Genomic DNA, 14,432 nt, shown 5'->3' on the forward strand with positions numbered 1-14,432 from the left:
GCCGTCTATACCCCATGGTCCTTACGTAGTACCCAGCATCCACTACGGACTACGAGAAAATAAGAATTTACTTACCGATAATTCTATTTCTCGTAGTCCGTAGTGGATGCTGGGGACTCCGTCAGGACCATGGGGAATAGCGGCTCCGCAGGAGACAGGGCACAAAAATAAAGCTTTAGGATCAGGTGGTGTGTACTGGCTCCTCCCCCTATGACCCTCCTCCAAGCCTCAGTTAGGATACTGTGCCCGGACGAGCGTACACAATAAGGAAGGATATTGAACCCCGGGTAATACTCATACCAGCCACACCAATCACACCGTATAACTTGTGATCTGAACCCAGTTAACAGTATGACAAACGTAGGAGCCTCTGAACAGACGGCTCACAACAAATAACAACCCGATTTTTTTGTAACAATAACTATGTACAAGTATTGCAGACAATCCGCACTTGGGATGGGCGCCCAGCATCCACTACGGACTACGAGAAATAGAATTATCGGTAAGTAAATTCTTATTTTCTCTAACGTCCTAAGTGGATGCTGGGGACTCCGTCAGGACCATGGGGATTATACCAAAGCTCCCAAACGGGCGGGAGAGTGCGGATGACTCTGCAGCACCGAATGAGAGAACTCAAGGTCCTCCTCAGCCAGGGTATCAAATTTGTAGAATTTTGCAAACGTATTTGCCCCTGACCAAGTAGCAGCTCGGCAGAGTTGTAATGCCGAGACTCCCCGGGCATCCGCCCAGGATGAGCCCACTTTCCTTGTGGAATGGGCCTTGACAGATTTAGGTTGTGGCAAGCCTGCCACAGAATGTGCAAGTTGAATTGTGCTACAAATCCAACGAGCAATCGTCTGCTTAGAAGCAGGAGCACCCATCTTGTTTGGTGCATACAATATAAGCAGTGAGTCAGACTTTCTGACTCCCGCCGTTCTTGAAATATATATTTTCAATGCCCGGACCACGTCCAACAACTTGGAATCCTCCAACTCGTTAGTAGCCGCAGGCACCACAATAGGCTGGTTCAGGTGAAACGCTGACACCACCTTAGGCAGAAAATGAGGACGCGTCCGCAGTTCTGCCCTGTCCGTATGGAAAATCAGATATGGGCTCTTATATGATAAAGCCGCCAATTCTGATACTCTCCTGGCTGAAGCCAGGGCCAGTAGCATGGTTAGCATGTGAGATACTTCAGCTCCACCGATTTGAGCGGCTCAAACCAATGGGATTTGAGAAAATCCAAGACTACATTAAGATCCCACGGTGCCACTGGGGGCACAACCGGGGGCTGTATATGTAGTATTCCTTTTACAAAAGTCTGGACTTCAGGAACTGAAGCCAATTCTTTCTGGAAGAAAATCGACAGGGCCGAAATTTGAACCTTAATGGACCCCAATTTGAGGCCCATAGATAATCCTGTTTGCAGGAAATGTAGGAATCGACCCAGTTGAAATTCCTCTGTGGGGGCCTTCCTGGCCTCACACCACGCAACATATTTTCTCCAAATGCGGTGATAATGTTGTGCAGTCACCTCCTTCCTGGCTTTTACCAGTGTAGGAATGACCTGTTCCGGAATGCCTTTTTCCTTTAGAATTCGGCGTTCAACCGCCATGCCGTCAAACGCAGCCGCGGTAAGTCTTGGAATAGACACGGTCCCTGCTGAAGCAGGTCCCGTCTTAGAGGTAGAGGCCACGGATCCTCCGTGAGCATCTCTTGAAGTTCCGGGTACCAAGTTCTTCTTGGCCAATCCGGAGCCACTAGTATCGTTCTTACTCCCTTCTGCCGTATAATTCTCAGTACTTTTGGTATGAGAGGCATAGGAGGGAACACATACACTGACTGGAACACCCACGGTGTTACCAGAGCGTCCACAGCTATTGCCTGAGGATCTCTTGACCTGGCGCAATACCTGTCCAGTTTTTTGTTGAGGCGGGACGCCATCATATCCACCATTGGTTTTTCCCAACGGTTCACAATCATGTGGAAGACTTCTGGATGAAGTCCCCACTCTCCCGGGTGTAGATCGTGTCTGCTGAGGAAGTCTGCTTCCCAGTTGTCCACTCCCGGAATGAATACTGCTGACAGTGCTATCACATGATCTTCCGCCCAGCGAAGAATCCTTGCAGCTTCTGCCATTGCTGTCCTGCTTCTTGTGCCGCCCTGTCTGTTTACGTGGGCGACTGCCGTGATGTTGTCCGACTGGATCAACACCGGCTGACCCTGAAGCAGGGGTTTTGCCAGACTTAGAGCATTGTAAATCGCTCTTAGCTCCAGTATATTTATGTGAAGAGACATCTCCAGGCTTGACCATACTCCCTGGAAGTTTCTTCCTTGTGTGACCGCTCCCCAGCCTCTCAGACTGGCATCCGTGGTCACCAGGACCCAGTCCTGTATGCCGAATCTGCGGCCCTCTAACAGATGAGCACTCTGCAACCACCACAGAAGAGACACCCTTGTCCGTGGCGATAAGGTTATCCGCTGATGCATCTGCAGATGCGATCCGGACCATTTGTCCAGCAGATCCCACTGAAAAGTTCGTGCGTGGAATCTGCCGAATGGAATTGCTTCGTAAGAAGCCACCATCTTTCCCAGGACTCTTGTGCATTGATGTACAGACACTGTCCCTGGTTTTAGGAGGTTCCTGACAAGTTCGGATAACTCCCTGGCTTTCTCCTCCGGAAGAAACACCTTTTTCTGAACCGTGTCCAGAATCATTCCCAGGAACAGCAGACGTGTTGTCGGGGTCAACTGAGATTTTGGAAAATTCAGAATCCACCCGTGTTGTTGCAGCACTACTTGGGTTAGTGCTACTACGTCCTCCAGCTGTTCTCTGGACCTTGCCCTTATCAGGAGATCGTCCAAGTAAGGGATAATTAATACGCCTCTTCTTCGCAGAAGAATCATCATTTCGGCCATTACCTTGGTAAAGACCAGAGGTGCCGTGGACAATCCAAACGGCAGCGTCTGAAACTGATAATGACAGTTTTGCACCACGAACCTGAGGTACCCTTGATGTGAAGGGCAAATTGGGACATGCAGGTAAGCATCCTTTATGTCCAGGGACACCATAAAGTCCCCTTCTTCCAGATTCGCTATCACTGCTCTGAGTGACTCCATCTTGAACTTGAATTTTTGTATGTACAGGTTCAAAGATTTCAGATTTAGAATAGGTCTTACCGAGCCGTCCGGCTTCGGTACCACAAATAGCGTGGAGTAATACCCCTTTCCCTGTTGTAGGAGGGGTACCTTGACTATCACCTGCTGAGCAAACAGCTTGTGAATGGCTTCCAATACCGTCGCCTTGTCTGAGGGAGACGTTGGCAAAGCAGACTTTAGGAACCGGCGAGGGGGAGACTTCTCGAATTCCAACCTGTAACCCTGAGATACTACCTGCAGAATCCAGGGGTCCACCTGTGAGCAAGCCCACTGTGCGCTGAAATTCTTGATTCGACCCCCCACCGTTCCTGAGTCCGCTTGTAAGGCCCCAGCGTCATGCTGAGGGCTTTGCAGAACCCTGGGAGGGCTTCTGTTCCTGGGTAGGGGCTGCTTGCTGCCCTCTCTTACCCCTTCCTCTGCCCCTAGGCAGATATGACTGTCCTTTTGTTCGCTTGTTCTTATAGGAACGAAAGGACTGCGGCTGAAAAGACGGTGTCTTTTTCTGTTGGGAGGGGGTCTGAGGTAAAAAGGTGGATTTTCCGGCAGTTGCCGTGGCCACCAGATCCGATAGACCGACGCCAAATAATTCCTCCCCTTTATACAGCAATACTTCCATATGTCGTTTGGAATCCGCATCACCTGACCACTGTCGCGTCCATAAACTCCTTCTGGCAGATATGGACATCGCATTTACTCTCGATGCCAGAGTGCAAATATCTCTCTGCGCATCTCGCATATAAAGGAAAGCATCCTTTAATTGCTCTATAGTCAATAAAATACTGTCCCTATCCACGGTATCAATATTTTCACTCAGGGAATCCAACCAGACGACCCCAGCACTGCACATCCAGGCTGAGGCGATGGCTGGTCGCAGTATAACACCAGTATGTGTGTATATACTTTTTAAGGTAGTTTCCAGCCTCCTATCTGCTGGATCCTTGAGGGCGGCCGTATCAGGAGACGGTAACGCCACTTGTTTTGATAAGCGTGTGAGCGCCTTATCCACCCTAGGGGGTGTTTCCCAGCGCGCCCTAACCTCTGGCGGGAAAGGGTATAATGCTAATAACTTTTTTGAAATTAGCATTTTTCTATCTGGGTTAACCCACGCTTCATCACATACATCATTTAATTCCTCTGATTTACGAAAAACTACAGGTAGTTTTTTCACCCCCCACATAATACCCCTTTTTGTGGTACTTGTAGTATCAGAGATATGCAAAGCCTCCTTCATTGCCGTGATCATATAACGTGTGGCCCTACTTGAAAATACGTTTGTTTCATCACCGTCGACACTAGATTCAGTGTCTGTGTCTGGGTCTGTGTCGACCGACTGAGGTAAAGGGCGCTTTACAGCCCCTGACGGTGTCTGAGACGCCTGGGCAGGTACTAACTGGTTTGCCGGCCGTCTCATGTCGTCAACTGATTTTTGTAATGTGCTGACATTATCACGTAATTCCATAAACAAAGCCATCCATTCCGGTGTCGACTCCCTGGGGGGTGACATCACCATTATCGGCAATTGCTCTGCCTCCACGCCAACATCGTCCTCATACATGTCGACACACACGTACCGACACACAGCAGACACACAGGGAATGCTCTTATCGAAGACAGGACCCCACTAGCCCTTTGGGGAGACAGAGGGAGAGTTTGCCAGCACACACCCAAGCGCTATAATATATATGGGAACAACCCTATATAAGTGTTGTTCCTTATAGCCGCTTAAATATATAAAAATATCGCCAAAATATGCCCCCCCTCTCTGTTTTACCCTGTTTCTGTAGTGCAGTGCAGGGGAGAGTCCTGGGAGCCTTCCTCACAGCGGAGCTGAGCAGGAAAATGGCGCTGTGTGCTGAGGAGAATAAGCCCCGCCCCCTATTCCGGCGGGCTTTTCTCCCGGAGTTTTAGACATTTGGCATGGGTTAAATACATACATATAGCCTCAATGGCTATATGTGATGTATTCTTTTGCCATAAAAGGTATTATATATTGCTGCCCAGGGCGCCCCCAGCAGCGCCCTGCACCCTCCGTGACCGTCTGGTGTGAAGTGTGTGACAACAATGGCGCACAGCTGCAGTGCTGTGCGCTACCTTCATGAAGACTGAAGAGCCTTCTGCCGCCTGTTTCCGGACCTTCAATCTTCAGCATCTGTAAGGGGGGTCGGCGGCGCGGCTCCGGGACGAACCCCAGGGTGAGACCTGTGTTCCGACTCCCTCTAGAGCTAATGGTGTCCAGTAGCCTAAGAATCCAATCCATCCTGCACGCAGGTGAGTTGAAATTCTCTCCCCTAAGTCCCTCGATGCAGTGAGCCTGTTGCCAGCAGGACTCACTGAAAATAAAAAACCTAAAAAACTTTTTCTAAGCAGCTCTTTAGGAGAGCCACCTAGATTGCACCCTGCTCGGACGGGCACAAAAACCTAACTGAGGCTTGGAGGAGGGTCATAGGGGGAGGAGTCAGTACACACCACCTGATCCTAAAGCTTTATTTTTGTGCCCTGTCTCCTGCGGAGCCGCTATTCCCCATGGTCCTGACGGAGTCCCCAGCATCCACTTAGGACGTTAGAGAAATAGAATTACCGGTGAGTAAATTCTTATTTTTACGTCTGTGTTTTAGATGCAAATGAGTCCAAGCTCAGCATTAAATTGTATGTGTTTCTTCTCTGGAAACCTCTGCAGGTTCGGTCAGCTTCTGTATAGGCATATCCAGGGAACCGCTTCCGTTACAATTATACCGGGACAATGTTTAGAAGCACCCGGCTCTTTACACCCACTAGCTGCATTTCAGGTGATTGAAGGTGTGAGTGCAGAGAACTAGGTGCCTTTCAACATTGTCCCAACATAAATGAACAGGAAGCGGTTTTTACCCTGTCAGCCAGTCCGACGCAGGGCATATCTATAATGGATGCAAGGTGTACGGTGCACATGGGCCCTTAGGTTCAGGGGGGCCCACACCGCACACTGTATACTCATATAATTATACTTACCCCTCTGAAGTCCCGCGACGGCATGCACTGCAGACATAAATCACTGAGAAAATGGCCACCGTTGCCATTTTTCTGATGATTTACGCATGTGCTATAGAGAAGTCCCCAGGAACAAAGTGCAGACGCCATGTTCCCGGAGACCAGCGCATGAACAGTAGACTCTGGCAAAAGCCCATGTCTACTTGCTGCCAGAGAGGAGTAGGCCCGCACCGAATCTGCATATGGGCTTTCTCCTCTCTTGAAACACCCCTGAGCTTCTACCTATGTTTATTTCATGAACACGGTTGTACATCTGCGGTTTGCATTCATGTGGAATGCTAGTGTAATGCTACTATAATAACCCACAAGGTGCAGGCATGGGTGGGATCCCGTAGTTTTATAGTGTCAATCATTAAAAGGCGAAACCAACTTGTTTTTGCCTTTTAAATGATTGATGTTTTAAAAATACAGGGAGTCTCGCCGGAATGGCAGCCTTGCTAGCATCTTGCAGGCTGCACCCCTTCTACTGTATTTTACCAGTGACATCATGCTTTCCTTCCTATAGGTGGCGCATGTCTACCATATTTAAAAAGCTTTCTTGCACAAACAAGCTTTGTCCTGCTGCACTTTGTGTACTTCTGAGTGTGTGAGCACACATGGTCAGTATTAATGCTGAGTTATGTCTCCTCCAGCTTGGAATCCCATCCACTGCCAGCATATTGAGTGCCATAATGCCATCAACAAGCCTGCGGTGAAGGTAGAAAATCAGTCATATTGTGCTATCCACCAGAAGCTAATGTGGTGACGGCAATAGAGGTTTTTTTATCAGCCAATGTTTGGGATATCCATATAAATTGTACACCGCATTCCTTCTGCTAAATCGTAAAACCTGCATCCTAATCATATGCGAGGAGAGAGCTACATTAATAAAAAAGAGACGATTGGCTAGATGCCGCAACTAGCAAGAGATCCTATATACAAATAAAACTAGATATAACAACATGGAAATCTAAGTTTGCCCAGTATGTGACTATCCATTAACCTAAAATTCCCTGATATTCATATAGTGTTCACTCTAGAAATCAGGCAGGGCGCTGGACTGAGAGGGGCACAAGCATGTGTGCGCGCGCCGAAAAGGGGTGTGGCCACGCAAAATAGGGGGCGTGGTCATTTAGTGATATAAAAGTGGGCGGTTCAGCCCACAGACGTTAAAAAAGGTGGCGTGGGCGGCCGGCGGCGTCACTGTTGGGTGCGTGCGTGCTGGGCTTCCCCCAAGCTCTCTCACAGCGTGAATGGAGCCGCGCGCAAACAGTGACATGCTGGGAGGGCAGGAAGCGGGCGGCTGTTCTAGCAGGGCGCCGCAGAAAGGGCAGGGTGGATTTTGCCCTTAAAAAATCGGGCAGGGCGCTGCGCCCTGCTAAAACAGTTTATCGTGAACGCCATTCATACGGAAATGAATATCCAACGTTTAGGTAGCAGAGGTATTTAACAGAGGAGACATCTCAGATATCTTTATGGAACGACGGTCTTCTCCAATTTAACAAGCAGGAAATGGCAATTGCAGTGTTTTCCTATATATAGAACAGTGAGGTGCGGTGGGGTGAATGGCTGGGGAGGCACACATGGGGATGGGTCTGAATGCTGGGAGGCTGATGGACACATCCAAGTGTCCATCAGTGCCAAGGCCCGCCCCCACACTCAGAGGCATGCCTCTATTAGCTCCCATTCTGTGCAGCGTCACTGACCGTGGTGTGTCCTCACCCCCAGCTCTGAGTGTAGAACCGAGGCAGAGCTGTTGCTGCCTCATCTCTCCTCTCGTTTTTTTTAAAAACTTTATTTCAAATAATAGCACAGGCAGACAGAGAGTAGGATTGTGGGTGCTGGCAATTCCTTGTTCTAGACCTTAAAAACTGTATAAACTATGTCGTAAATCCATGCCTACTATCCCGAAACATCAGGGAGATGCCCAAGATGGCTCCCATCAGCGGTCAGCTGCATCTCCCTTCCTAGGGCCTGGGTGGTAATGGAACCCAAGACCCTAGTGCTGTAATGCTAACCACTACAAAGGGGTCCTGTCCAAATGCTTTTTATCCCTTGGAGGGTAAATACTGGACATCTTAGTTTTCCCCTCTGGGTAACTTTTGTGACCCCAATAGGTTAAACTGGCTCATGGCTATTTGCTTTTTAATTCCCTCTATTTGTGACAGTTGAAGATTCTTCTCCAGCTGAGTCTCATTTAAGATTTAGGGGCCTATTCACTAAGAAAACGAAAACAGAATTGCTACTTATCACTATACATCGCATCGCATCACTTCAATGCGATGTATAGTTGTAATAAGTAGCAATTCATGTATACTCACCCTTCCGATGATGCGCGGTCCCTCCCTGCGATGCGCGGAGTCCAGCGGCGGGTCACTTTGTGCATGCGCAGTTTGTTGACATCCCGGCAGGCCGCAGTGGTTGCTGGGAGGTCGGGGGGCGGAGCTAGCGCGAGGTGCCGAGCAGAGAGCAGGGAAGCATTGAGCTTCCTGCTGTCTCCGCACCACAGTTCAGGTTACGCCGTCCTGAGATGGCGAACCTGAACTCCATGGAGAAGCGGAAAGCAGAGCTATCCGCACCTTCATGAATCGCACTCGCCATACAAAGGTATGGTGATGCGATTCAGGTACAGAGCGGGGGTACCGCTGGAGAAGTCAGAGACTTCTCCATGGTAACCCGCTCTGTGAATTGCAGTAGGCAGAGAAAAGCCCTGTTTAACGAAAAACAGGACTTTTCACTGCTACATGAATAGACCCCTTAGCACCAAGGCCCTTAGGCTTTTTGTTACATTTCTAAACTTGATCTCTAAACCCTCCTCTACCCCAAGTGAGACCTCAGGCTCACTGTATAGAGACACTCTAAAGGTCCCTACACACTGGGCGATTTCAGCGATTTTGTCGGCCAGCGATATTACCGTTGGCCAATTTTTCAACAACGATTTTTGCATACACACTGGATGATATCGATGGCCGATTTGGACAATATGACAGTACATTACATCTATATCGTTCAAATTGGCTTGCATGTGTAAACGATGATTGACCAACGATGAACGACTGCAGGGACGTGCATCATTCATCGTTGATGCATACACACTGAACAATATGAACATTTCTCGTTCATTTTTGAACGATATCGTTCATATCATTTATCGATGTCTCCAAGTGTGTAGGGCCCTCTACACAGGACACACAGGAAAAACTGGCGAGGGGAAACTGCAGGTCTGGGGTATATAGGCATGTCCTTTAGATGACTGTAATGCATGACAAAGTGAAACATAGATAAGTATTAATTTAAATGTTAAGAACTATTTTTCTCCTATACTGACTCTATGGGGGGTATTCAGTTGTTTGAAAAGTAAGTTGGGAGTCTGTTTTTTCCTATCTAATAGACAGGAAATAACAGACACCCAACCAACTTTTCAAACAATTGAATTCCACCCTAAATATTTGCACTGGTACATGAGGTATACATTTTTTTAAACAAGCTATTATGTGAGCAACAATAGTTTAGATTGGGTAACAGCTAACAAACCACCAATACCTTCAGTATAAATCATATGGTGCATGTAATGCACCATTATACCACTAGATGTCACTGGATTATGCATTTAAGAGCAAACGAGTTAAAAACATGGGCCCTCATTCCGAGTTGTTCGCTCGCAAGCTGCTTTTAGCAGCTTTGCACACGCTAAGCCGCCGCCTACTGGGAGTGAATCTTAGCTTCTTAAAATTGCGAACGAAAGATTCGCAATATTGCGATAAGACATCTCTGTGCAGTTTCTGAGTAGCTCGAGACTTACTCGGCATCTGCGATCAGTTCAGTGCTTGTCGTTCCTGGTTTGACGTCACAAACACACCCAGCGTTCGCCCAGACACTCCTCTGTTTCTCCTGCCACTCCCGCGTTTTTCCCAGAAACGGTAGCGTTTTTTCCCGCACGCCCATAAAACGGCCTGTTTCCGCCCAGAAACACCCACTTCCTGTCAATCACATTACGATCACCAGAACGAGGAAAAAACCGTGAGTAAAATTCCTAACTGCATAGCAAATTTACTTGGCGCAGTCGCAGTGCGGACATTGCGCATTGCGCACTAAGCGGAAAATCGCTGCGATGCGAAGAAATTTACCGAGCGAACAACTCGGAATGACCCCCATAATGCCATTCATTTCCTGGGGAAAAATCTCACTATTCTGAGCGGAGGTTAGAGGGCCAGTATTTACTAAAAATCCGAGTTTGGCCGATTTGTGTTTTCTTTTCTAAGTCCCAATCCGGGAATTCACTAAGCACCAATCTCGGCAGTGTTTGGACTATTCGTAATGGTTTGAATGACAACGTTCAGAAATACGAAAAAATAGACCATCGGTCAAATGCGGCTGTTATTTCATAGAATACGGGAATTCACTATTCATTCGTATTTGGGTGTTAGTCTCTGAGGGCTCAAGTGCGGGTCTATTTTTTTCCGAATCATTAAAAAAAGCAGCAAAAAAATAGACCTGCTTTTTCCAGTCGAGTTTGGATAACCATGCACGGATCACTGACATCTGTGCATGGTTATCTATGGGAAAGGGTGTGTTTAGTGTAAAAACAGAAAAAAAATTGCGTGGGGTCCCCCCTCCTAAGCATAACCAGCCTCGGGGTCTTTGAGCCGGTCCTGGTTGACAAAATATGGGGGAAAAAATGACAGCGGTTCCCCCATATTTCATCAACCAGCACCGGACTCTGCGCCTGGTCCTGGTGCAAAAAATACGGGGGACAAAAAGAGTAGGGGTCCCCCGTATTTTTTGTACCAGCATCGGGCTCCACTAGCTGGACAGATAATGCCACAGCCGGGGGTCACTTTTATACAGCGCCCTGCGGCCGTGGCATTAAATACCCAACTAGTCACCCCTGGCCGGGGTACCCTGGAGGAGTGGGGACCCCTTCAATCAAGGGGTACCCCCCCCAGCCACCCAAGGGCCAGGGGTGAAGCCCGAGGCTGTCCCCCCCATCCAAGGGCTGCGGATGGGGGGCTGATAGCCTTGTTGAGAATGTAAGAATATTGTTTTTTGTAGAAGAACTACAAGTCCCAGCAAGCCTACCCCGCAAGCTGGTACTTGGAGAACCACAAGTACCAGCATGCGGGGGGATAACGGGCCCGCTGGTACCTGTAGTTCTACTGCAAAAAAAATACTTAAAAAAAACAGGACACAGACACCGTGAAAGTACAACTTTATTACATTCATTCCGACACACACATACTTACCTATGTTGACACGCCGACTCTGGCCACGTCTTCGTCTGTCGACGTCTCCAAGTCGAATCCGGGGTAGCTGAAAATAAAATTATACTCCCCTAAAGCCAGTGTGTCCTGTTCTTTTTTTTGTAATCCACGTACTTGGCAAAAAAAAACAAAAAACGGAAACCCGACCACGCACTGAAAGGGGTCCCATGTTTTCACATGGGACCCCTTTCCCCGACTGCCAGGACCCCTCCTGACTACTGTCAAAGAGGGTCCCTTCTGCCAATCAGGGAGTGCCACGTCGTACACCCTCCTGATTGGCTGTGTGCTCCTGTAGTGTCTGTCAGGCAGCACACGGCAGAGATACAATGTAGAGCCTATGCGCTACATTGTATCCAATGGTGGGAACTTTGCGGTCAGCGGTGAGGTTACTTTCGGAGTCGGCGTGTCAACATAGGTAAGTATGACTGTGTCGGAATGAATGTAAAAAAGTTGTACTTTCACAGTGTCTGTGTCCTGTTTTTTTGGGGTATTTTTTTTGCAGTAGAACTACAGGTACCAGCGGGCCCGTTTCCCCCCGCATGCTGGTACTTGTGGTTCTCCAAGTACCGGTTTGCAGGGGAGGCTCGCTGGGACTTGTAGTTCTTCTGCAAAAAAACAATATTCTCACATTCTCAACAAGGCTATCAGCCCCCCCATCCGCAGCCCTTGGATGGGGGGGGACAGCCTCGGGCTTCACCCCTGGCCCTTGGGTGGCTGGGGGGGGACCCCTTGATTGAAGGGGTCCCCACTCCTCCAGGGTACCCCGGCCAGGGGTGACTAGTTGGGTATTTAATGCCACGGCCGCAGGGCGCTGTATAAAAGTGACCCCCGGCTGTGGCATTATCTGTCCAGCTAGTGGAGCCTGGTGCTGGTACAAAAAATACGGGGGACCCCTACTCTTTTTTGTCCCCCGTATTTTTTGCACCAGGACCAGGCGCAGAGCCCGGTGCTGGTTGATCAAATATGGGGGAACCCCTGTCAATTTCCCCCCAATATTTTTTCAACCAGGACCGGCTCAAAGAGCCCAAGGCTGGTTATGCTTAGGAGGGGGGACCCCACGCAATTTTTTTCACATTTAAAAACAATTAAAACACATTTTTAAGGTACACAATGAAGCCCTGCACGGATCTCACAGATCCGGCCGGGATTCCTTGTGTTTTGTCAGGCAGTGTTTTACTCATCACTCCCGTAAAACACTGCCTGACATTATGAATCATATCGACATCGGAAAAAACGAATGTGCAAAACTCGGCAGCTTAGTGAATGATCGTATCAGGATTCAAAAAGTTGCAGTAAAATGCACCCGATACCATTCGAGTTCAAACACCCTTAAAAACGGCAAAAACACGAATATTAGTAAATAAACCCCGAGGTCTGGATCTGTAGTGTGTTTCTTGGAATCCATATGTCCAAATGAAGTGAATGAGCTTCCTGTGTGATGTACAGTGTATACATTATGAAAGGGCCTGCTTAATGAGCGGATAGATGTATCAACCCTTCAAGAGAAATAAAATGGAGAGATAAAGTACCAGCCAATCAGCTCCTAACTGCTATGTTACCGGATGATTGAAAAATTACAACTAGAAGCTGATTGGCTGGTACTTTATCTCTCTCCAAGCTTTTATACATCTCACCCTTTGTCATTATACTCATGAAATAATTCTGTGGTATTTCTATCTCCGTCCTATTGCACAGACAGTATTGAATCTGTTCTGCTGTATTTATGTACATAGAGCAATTAACATATTACTACCATTCCAAACTTCACATGATACAATAGACACAATTTACAAGCCAAACAGACACTTTTTGGTTCAGTTAAACTGAAATGGACCCAAAAAGAAAAATATTATACCCAGTAATAAAACAGAACTTATTAAGGTTAAAAAAGCAATGCATGCCAGGATATCCTTTCTTCCCTGTTAATTGTTGTATATAAACAGCAACGTACAGCTAGGGAGCTAACTGTGAGACTGACACCTATTATTGCTGTGAGGCGATATTCCAGGTTCTGTGTAGCCAAGAACTAATTCTTAAGAGTCCAGCCGTGTTATTGTGTAGGGTCTGTACATTACAGGGTAATTATGGTAGAACACTTGCCTGTCTTTCAGTAAGGAACTGTATGACCCGGCGCAGCTGCAGTGACAGCTGATCTGGTCTCCATATATCCCAGGGAGCACTTGCTGTCAGTCTCCTCTGTACTACATGCTTCATCAGGAATTACCATGGCCCTCATTCCGATTTGATCGCTCGCTAGCTGCTTTTAGCAGCAGTGCAAACGCTAGGCCGCCGCCCTCTGGGAGTGTATCTTAGCTTAGCAGAAGTGCGACCGAAAGGTTAGCAGAATAGTGCTGAAATTTTTCCAAGCAGTTTCTGAGTAGCTGCAGACCTACTCCTTCCTTGCGATCACTTCAGTCTGTGTAGTTCCTGCTTTGACGTCACAAACACGCCCTGCGTTTGGCCAGCCACTCCCCCGTTTCCCCAGGCACGCATGCGTTTTTACCTGACACGCCTGCGTTTTTTAGCACACTCCCGGAAACCGGTCAGTTACCTCCCAGAAACACCCACTTCCTGTCAATCACTCACTGATCAACAGAGCGACAGAAAAGCGTCGCTCGACCTTGTGTGAAACTGCATAGTTTTTTGTGAAAGCACGTCGCGCATGCGCACTGCGGCCCGTACGCTTGCGCAGAAATGCCGATTTTTAGCCTGATCGCTGCGCTGCGAACAACGGCAGCTATCGATCAACTCGGAATGACCCCCCATGTGCGCAACATCTTACAAGAATTAGATTTGTTAACATTTAACAGAGGAAAAAAATAATATAGGTCAGTGCAATGTGGAAATTCAGTTTCTGTAAATTAAGTAATTTAAAGTTCATATTCATCTTTGTCACTCTTATTGCTTCTGCTAAGGCTATAACTCAGGTGATTCTTCTACATAAAGCCACATTGGCGGCTTACATCATTGTGGGTGCCTTTTATTGCACACACCTCAGCTACACTTACA

General features: G+C 47.9%; 1 protein-coding gene across 1 annotated transcript in view; it reads left to right on the forward strand.

Moving 5' to 3' along the window:
* UNC79 (unc-79 homolog, NALCN channel complex subunit) overlaps positions 1 to 14,432 on the forward strand; it is a 438,710-nt gene that overhangs the window by 78,952 nt on the left and 345,326 nt on the right. The window contains exon 8 of the mRNA XM_063947577.1: positions 6,816 to 6,880. Coding sequence (XP_063803647.1) covers positions 6,816 to 6,880 — 65 coding nt within the window. The remainder of the gene's footprint in view (positions 1 to 6,815; positions 6,881 to 14,432) is intronic.

Source organism: Pseudophryne corroboree, chromosome 12, assembly GCF_028390025.1.
Source record: "Pseudophryne corroboree isolate aPseCor3 chromosome 12, aPseCor3.hap2, whole genome shotgun sequence".
Lineage (NCBI taxonomy): Eukaryota > Metazoa > Chordata > Amphibia > Anura > Myobatrachidae > Pseudophryne > Pseudophryne corroboree.